The sequence below is a fragment of the Salmo trutta genome, chromosome 32 (genome assembly GCF_901001165.1).
Source record: "Salmo trutta chromosome 32, fSalTru1.1, whole genome shotgun sequence".
In the NCBI taxonomy this organism is placed as follows: domain Eukaryota; kingdom Metazoa; phylum Chordata; class Actinopteri; order Salmoniformes; family Salmonidae; genus Salmo; species Salmo trutta.
This window is the reverse complement of record NC_042988.1, coordinates 19976961-19985864: the sequence shown is the minus strand read 5'-3', so window position 1 is coordinate 19985864 and position 8904 is coordinate 19976961. Positions and strand designations below refer to the sequence as shown.

General features: G+C 43.5%; 1 protein-coding gene across 1 annotated transcript; it reads right to left on the bottom strand.

Annotated features, from left to right (window-relative positions):
* Positions 1-2090: 2090 nt before the first annotated feature.
* Positions 2091-3924, bottom strand: LOC115171350 (transcription factor jun-B-like). Its single transcript, XM_029728078.1, has one exon. The coding sequence runs from the start codon at positions 3568-3570 to the stop codon at positions 2596-2598; it is 975 nt and encodes a 324-aa protein (XP_029583938.1). The 5' UTR covers positions 3571-3924; the 3' UTR covers positions 2091-2595.
* Positions 3925-8904: the final 4980 nt, after the last annotated feature.

The window sequence follows — 8904 nt, the reverse complement described above, 5'->3', positions numbered from 1 at the left end:
GAATATGTATGATGCGAGAGAAATGTGGGAGATGGAGCGAGAGAGTGATGCCTGTAGGAGTGAAAGGGGGCTAGAGGGGAGGAAAATAAACCTACCCCAGATCTTCATACGTCATCACTTGCATCACAGATGTTCCCACAGACACTGTTGGTTGTGGGCTGTGGTAGCGAGAAGCTGAAATGGGCAGGTTGTGCGTGTGTATTTATACATGTTGTGTAGGCCTATACATAAATAACCATGTTAACTCCATGTTTTTATGTATTTCCCCCTTGGTGGGATCTGAGAAATCAAGTATCCAAAAAACATTGGTTCCATCTGGCAATGGAACATTTACACTCCCACCAATGTGTCGAGAAGTGAAAACAATAGAAGAGTACAAGAAATTGGTATAGGAGAGAAAAGGGTTCAATTAGGACACCTTTGCTCTTGACTGTCACATTTTAATTATGTATGTGTTATAACAAAATAAAAATAAATCTTACACAAGATTTTTGTACTAAAACACAGAAACGGTGGAAACTGCACTTGTTTTTATGAATACTAGTAGGACTATCTAAACTGAAAGATACAGAAATGGAGTACACGTAGGTGTCGTAGCTGATATTTTCCATATTGGGGCATAAAAAAAAAGTTTTAACCTCTCTCCAAAACGGCTGAGGTGAGAAAGTGTGTCAAAACCCCAGCGTTCAGCGATTCTTTTGAAGTGGTTTTCTTTTATTTTCTTCTCAAGTGTGCTGAAGGTTGTGGAGAGCAGGCTGGCTGGGTTGTTTGCCGAGCTGGCTGCTGTAGCCTACATCATTAACTGCTTAACAGGACAGAATTCCCCTCCTGTTTTTCTGAGAGCAGCTTGTGCATACTCAATAACTCCTCTGTCTGCCAAAGACCGCATAACAACAGGAGTTGCAACTGATGCCAACTTTGAAGGGCTTGAATTTAAAAAAATGTTTAGATAAGAAGTTAATGTATGATGACTAATCTTCAATTAACTCAACTTTACTGGGACTTTTCCCATATCCCTGACTCAATTCAAAGAGAACAGGGCCTCACATATTTTTCTGATGTCCCCACAATGTTCTTGTCCTTGGCAATGCCAACCCAACCCATCCATACACACAGATGCGCTCACACACCAGATGCCCACTCGCTTCTACTGCTCTGCCAAGCGCCACACCCCCGGCATTCCAAAGGCCACTGTCACTTCCATGTGCACTCATTCAAATATAAGACCCAAATCTGTCTTAACTGTGGTGTGTACGCAACCACCATGTTTAGTTACCCTGGCTAGGCATCATGGGAAACAATGTGCCCAGAATGAGCTGGTGGCCATTGGACAGAAGTCTTTATACAAATAGATGATTCAACTAGAGAATTGGACTGAGGACAGACACCTTGAATATGGGACGATTTTGAATATTTTTGTCTAGTGGTTGACCACTTCATGCCATATGAAAAATGAATATACAATATACTGTAATTTAAAATAGTCAAGAAAAGTTAGTGGCTGAACCTTGTCCGTAGTCATTTGATAACCCATGCGAAATTATGACTGTGCCAAGTTCATATCTGATCAAAGTTTGTTTCCCATTATTATGCTCCTTAGCTCAGTTCTTAATTATTACCCTATGCGCCAGCTTAGTTTCAATAATAATATTGGAAATTCCGTTGTGCCAAACCATCTTATTGATACAAAGTGTTAAATGAAGTGGAATGAAACCAATTTGCAAGGAAGGCGGGAGTTCCCAGAAAGCTGCACTCACAGTGACGTAATCTCTACCAGAAGAGTCCTTATATGGACACGCTGTGCGTAAAAGGTAACGCGCTGACGTTCTGGACATGAAGGCCTGAATGTAGTCTAATAGCATCGAATCTCACTGTAAAGGAGCATGACCTAAACCCATCTTCAATGAAAACTAGCCATTTAAGTCACACGCTTAAGGTTGTTGTTTATGCATAACACTAGACTTTAGTAAATGTGTAAAATCCTCTGCGCATATAGCCATCATACTTCAACGACCAATATCATTTCTAAGTTGCATTTTTATCAAACACCACGAATGGCATAATGACAATAGACAAACATGAAGCCAAAATCGTTTTGAAAAGAGACTTTACTTAAATATACATCGCACAAATAAAAAATACATTGTAAACATGACAAAATATTAATTTGTCAGGATCAACCTGGCAAACAATAACTTAAACATTTAATGAATGCAGCATTGCATGACGATATGCAAAATTACAAACAATACAATAACATTTCCATTGACTAGGTATCAAAACCAGCCTATCAAGTGGTCTCTGGTTTGTTTTTCTAGTCACTCAGTGTCAGTGTCTATGTTCAGTCTGGATGCTGTTCCTGTTATGTATTTGGATTATATGGTCCCTTGTGCGGTGTCCAGCATCCGGAAGTACCATTTGTCGGTCTTTTACCCGAAATGAGAGCAGCCTACACACAGCCTGCGGCCGTATTGTCATTACCAACAATAGCCTGCCGTTATATGGCCTCTTCCAGTGCTGTTCATGTAGAACATTCCTCCAGTGTTGTCACTTCTAAATCATGAATTACTCTGCGTAATGCCTGCGCCTCTCCATTTAAAATGCCTCCATTTTACTCGTCAATATCAGCTGACAGCCGCTGCTTACATGTGTCAGGACTTTCTGTTTGAGCTGGGCGACTTGTTCACGAAGCACAGTCGCCGTGTTGGAGAGCCCAGCATTGTCCGACTTCAGAACTTTCACCTTGTCCTCCAGTCGGGAGATGCGCTCCAGTTTGCGGCGCCGGCATTTGGTTGCCGCTAGTCGGTTTCTAAGCCTCTTCCGCTCGGCCTTGATTATCTCTTGGTTTTCCATGTCGATTGGGGACATTGGCGGGGAACCGTCGCTGCTGTGTAGATCAGGGACGGTTTGTGGTTCTTCTTTGAAAGCCACAAGGCGCTGTGGATTGACCCCAGCGCCAGGTAGAGAGTACTGAAAGGGGTGTGACGCGTGCGTCGAGGTCTGTTGGTGATGGCTCTGCTGGTGGTGCGGCGGTAAGTAGTTGATGGTGGTACTGGGGTAACTGGATGCGGAAGAGAGGTTAGTGTTTGGGCAATAAGCGTTCAGTGTTGTGTAGATTGGAGGCTCGGGCTGCAAGGAGGAGCCGAAGACACTAGAGGCCGCCGCCGAACAGGTCGTCACACCACCCGCTCCAATAGACACGTTGGGCGGGGCCATGGGCATATGGTTTATCTTGTGGAGCTCGTCCAGGGCTTTCACGAAGCCCTCCGCAAAACCCTCCTGCTCATCGGTGATGCTCCGGTTGTAGAAGTACTGGCCTGGGGTGGGAGTAGTAATTATACCGTTACTGTTTTGGATGATAAGCCTTTCGAGTTCAGGGGAAGCAAGCTTCAGTGACCCGACGTCCTGGTGCGCTGCTTGGTACAAGTCAGACTTGAGGTTGCGATATGGCTCTGTCAAGTTCATATTCTGCTTTAGGAGTTTGTAGTCGTGCAACGCAGCATCAGAGTGGCCATAAGCCGAGATAAAAGAGTCGTCATGATAAAAAGGCTGCTCCATTTTTGTAGACATAAAGTCGTAGGAAAGTGAGCTTACCAGTTGTGTTTTTACAGTCTCAGGATATTGGTCAACAAATGACGGTGTCAGCAAAAAGTAGGCCTACGCATCAACGCAAGCACCCCTCTTTTTCAGCAATGACCCAAGTTCAAAACTAAAAAAAAATTCACTTCTAAAAGTGTGAGGGAAAATCCAAGATGTAGAACAGAGCAGTGGTCGATGAAGGCTGTCAACAGATGAATGACCGCAGTATTGACGTGATCCAATGTCTTGAACTATCTTTTTCAACCTTGTATAAGAAAAAAACTAAACTTTTTACGCACGCATAAGGTTGCGTTCAGGGTATGTTGTTCTATGCGAGAAATTCACTCTGAGTGAGCAGCTGGTAACATGCCGTTTTATATACACGCCAAACATTGGGGGAGTTCATGTTGCATGGCCCGGTGCCCTGAGTGAGCGGAGTCTGTATATTTTAGACTATTCCATTGGTCCATAAACGAAATCTCCACCCACCCGGAGCACGGGCCATGCAAAACGAATCAGCCCACACACATTCTGTCAAGATTGGCAAAGGGAATTGATTGGATAAAAGCAATTTGTGCACGCCCAACAACACAACGTCAGGCTTATGACGCGATTGCCAGGAACTACTTTGATTGTAAACTGATCGTTAACACGCTCGCGTAGGCAAGAAAAGTGAAGAGTGAAGCAGGGCTGGATTAAGAATATACTTCGATACATTCTTCACCTAATTTATTGAAATCGCTGTGCAGACTAATTTGTCAACATGTTCGTAGGCTGTTGATATACGTTGATTTGTTATCTGACTGTTATATTATAACTACAGTAGACTACGTTACTGTGATGTTGCACGGTCCATGTTGTTACATTGTTACAAATTGATAGGCATTGTCCATCAGACGCTGAGCTGCGCTGCCTCGGCCTACATATTATGTGGACGCCATGTTGTGTAGGCCTATAAAATGAGTTGCAATTCACTTGTTCATTTTACAGTAAGTTTGTTTGATGAATTGCATGTAGCAGGGATAACTATTAGCCTAATGTTCTGCTGAAATTATATTTGATTGTTCATTGTGCAAATATGATGAACAATGCCGCGATGGGGTTAACGTAACCGTGGAGACCACATAATGTATACCATGTATTAACTATATATATATATATATATATATATATATATATATATATATTGATGTACTATGGTGGGATCCAGTATTTAGTTCTGAGGAGAAAATCTGCGTTCCATATTTGGGCATGCCGACGCGTTAGTTCCTCTGAGAGAACGGGGACGCTAAGGCCCCCCTCAGCCTCATTCCAGCAGCATTCCTGTTGTATAAAGCTCATCCGTGTGAGAGCTAGGGACTTTTTGTTTGAATAATTTTAGATGAAAGCAAATATTTCTCAGCTACATTTTGTATTGTTGGAAGGCAACTCCTTTACTGAGTTCATGGTTATCAATTGATTTAATGTACCGCATGAGTCTTATTTAATTTTAATTAATCAGTTAAAATTAATAATTCAATGTTTTCCAATTGTAGCAGCGATAATGCACTTTCTCATCTCATGTACAGTGCATTCGGAAAGTATTCAGACCCCTTGACTTTTTCCACATTTTGTTACGTTACAGCCTTATTCTAAAATATATTAAATTGTTGTTGTTTTTCTCATCAATCAACACACAATAATGACAAAGCAAACACAGGGTTTTCGAAATGTTTGCAAATGTATAAAAAAAACAGAAATATCACATTTACATAAGTATTCAGACACTTTACTCAGTACTTTGTAGAAGCACCTTTGGCAGTGATTACAGCCTCTGGTCTTGGGTATGACGCTACACGCTTGGCACACCTGTATTTGGGGAGTTTATCCCATTCTTCTTTGCAGATATATATATATTTTTTATTTCACCTTTATTTAACCAGGTAGGCCAGTTGAGAACAAGTTCTCATTTACAACTGCGACCTGACCAAGATAAGCAAAGCAGTGCTACACAAACAACAGAGAGTTACACATGTGATAAACAAACGTACAGTCAATAACACAATAGAAAAATCAATATACAGTGTGTGAAAATGTAGTAAGATTAGGGAGGTAAGGCAATACATAGGCCATAGTGGTGAAATAATTACAATTTAGCAATTAAACACTGGAGTGTTAGATGTGCAGAAGATGAGTGTGCAAGTAGAGATACTGGGGTGCAAAGTAGCAAAAAAAGAAATAACAATATGGGGATGAGTTAGTTGGGTGGGCTATTTACAGATGGGCTGTGTACAGGTGCAATGATCGGTAAGCTGCTCTGACAGTTGATTCTTAAATTTAGTGAGGGAGATATAAGACTCCAGCTTCAGTGATTTTTGTAATTCGTTTCAGTCATTGACAGCAGAGAACTGGAAGGAAAGGTGGCAAAACGAGGAGTTGGCTTTGGGGATGACCAGTGAAATGTACCTGCTGGAGCGCGTGCTACGGGTGGGTGCTGCTATGGTGACCAGTGAGCTGAGATAAGGCAGGTCTTTACCTAGCAAAAACGTATAGATGACCTGTAGCCAGTGGGTTTGGCGACGAATATGAAGCGAGGGCCAGCCAACGAGAGCATACAGGTTGCAGTGGTGGGTAGTATATGGGGCTTGGTGACAAAACGGATGGCACTGTGATAGACTGCATCCAAATTGCTGAGTAGAGTGTTGGAGGCTATTTTGTAATTGACATCGCCGAAGTCAAGGATCAGTAGGATAATCAGTTTTACGAGGGTATGTTTGGCAGCATGAGTGAAGGATGCTTTGTTGCGAAATAGGAAGCCGATTCTAGATTTAATTTTGGATTGGAGATGCTTAATGTGAGTCTGGAAGGAGAGTTTACGTCTAACCAGACACCTAGGTATTTGTAGTTGTCCACATATTCTAAGTCAGAATCGTCCAGAGTAGTGATGCTAGACGGGCGGGCGGGTGCGGGCAGCAATCGGTTGTAAAGCATGCATTTAGTTTTACTTGCATTTAAGAGCAGTTGGAGGCCACGGAAGGAGTGTTGTATGGCATTGAAGCTCGTCTGGAGGTTTGTTAACACAGTGTCCAAAGAAGAGCCAGAAGTATACCAAATGGTGTCGTCTGCGTAGAGGTGGATCAGATAATCACCAGCAGCAAGAGCGACATCAGTGATGTATACAGAGAAAAGAGTCGGCCCGAGAATTGAACCCGGTGGCACCCCCATAGAGACTGCCACAGGTCTGGACAACAGGCCCTCCGATTTGACGCACTGAACTCTATCTGAGAAGTAGTTGGTGAACCAGGCGAGGCAGTCATTTGAGAAACCAAGACTGTTAAGTCTGCCGATAAGAATGTGGTGATTGACAGAGTCGAAGGCCTTGACCAGGTTGATGAAGACGGCTGCACAGTATTGTCTTTTATCGATGGCGGTTATGATATCATTTAGGACCTTGAGCTGAGGTGCACCCATGACCTTCTCAGAAACCAGATTGCATAGCAGGGAATGTATGGTGGGATTCGAAATGGTCGGTGATCTGTTTGTTAACATGGCTTTCGAAGACTTTAGAAAGGCAGGGTAGAATGGATATAGGTCTGTAACAGTTTGCGTCTTGAGTGTCTCCCCCTTTGAAGAGGGGGATGACCGCGGCAGCTTTCCAATCTTTAGGGATCTCAGACATTAAGAAAGAGAGGTTGAACAGGCTAGTAATAGGGGTTGCAACAATTGCGGCGGTTAATTTTAGAAAGAGAGGATCCAGATTGTCTAGCCCAGCTGATTTGTAGGGGTCCAGATTTCATAGCTCTTTCAGAACATTAGCTATCTGGATTTGGGTGAAGGAGAAATGGGGGAGGCTTGGGCAAGTTGCTGTGGGGGGTGCAGAGCTGTTGACCGGGGTAGGGGTGGTGACGGTGTTTCCTAGCCTCAGTGCAGTGGGCAGCTGGGAGGAGGTGCTCTTATTCTCCATGGACTTTACAATGTCCCAGAACCTTTTGGAGTTTGTGCTACAGGATGCAAATTTCTGTTTGAAAAAGCTAGACTTTGCTTTCCTAAATGTCTGTGTATATTGGTTCCTGACTTCCCTGAAAAGTTGCATATCGCAGGGGCTATTCAATGCTAATGCAGTACACCACAGGATGTTTTTGTGCTGGTCAAGGGCAGTCAAGTCTGGAGTGAACCAAAGGCTATATCTGTTCTTAGTTCTACATTTTTTAAATGTGGCATGCTTATTTAAGATGGTGAGGAAAGCACTTTTAAAGAATAACCAAGCATCCTCTACTGACGGAATGAGGTCAAAATCCTTCCAGGATACCCGGGCCAGGTTAATTAGAAAGGCCTGCTCGCTGAAGTGTTTTAGGGAGCGTTTGACAGTGATGAGGGGTGGTTGTTTGACCTCGAACCCATTACAGACGCAGGCAATGAGGCAGTGATCGCTGAGATCCTGGTTGAAGACAGCAGAGGTGTATTTAAAGGGCAGGTTGGTCAGGATGATATCTATGAGGGTGCCTGTGTTTACGGATTTAGGGTTGTACTTAGTAGGTTCCTTGATCATTTGTGTGAGATTGAGGGCATCTAGCTTAGATTGTAGGACGGCCGGGGTGTTAAGCATATCCCAGTTTAGGTCACCTAACAGTACAAACTCTGAAGATAAATGGGGGGCAATTAATTCACAATTGGCGTACAGGGCACAGCTGGGGGCTGAGGGGATTCTATAACAAGCGTCAACAGTGAGAGACTTATTTCTGGAAAGGTGGATTTTTAAAAGTAGAAGCTCGAACTGTTTGGGCACAGACCTGGATAGCATGACAGAACTCTGCAGGCAATCTCTGCAGTAGATTGCTACTCCACCCCCTTTGGCAGTTCTATCTTTGCAGAAAATGTTGTAGTTGGGGATGGAAATTTCAGAATTTTTGTTAGCCTTCCTAAGCCAGGATTCAGACACGGCTAGGACATCAGGGTTGGCGGAGTGTGCTAAAGCAGTGAATAAAAAAACTTAGGGAGGAGGCTTCTGATGTTAACATGCATGAAACCAAGGCTTTTGCGGTTACAGAAGTCAACAAATGATAGCGCCTGGGGAATAGGAGTGGAACTGGGGGCTACAGGGCCTGGGTTAACCTCTACATCACCAGGGGAACAGAGGAGGAGTAGGATAAGGGTACGGCTAAAGGCTATAAGAACTGGTCGTCTAGTGTGCTGGGGACAGAGAGTAAAAGGAGCAGATCTCAGGGCGTTGTAGGATAGATTCAGGGCATAATGTACAGACAATGGTATGGTAGGATGTGAGTAAAGTGGAGGTAAACCTAGGCATTGAGTGACGATGAGACAGGTTTTGTCTCTCGAGGTACCAGT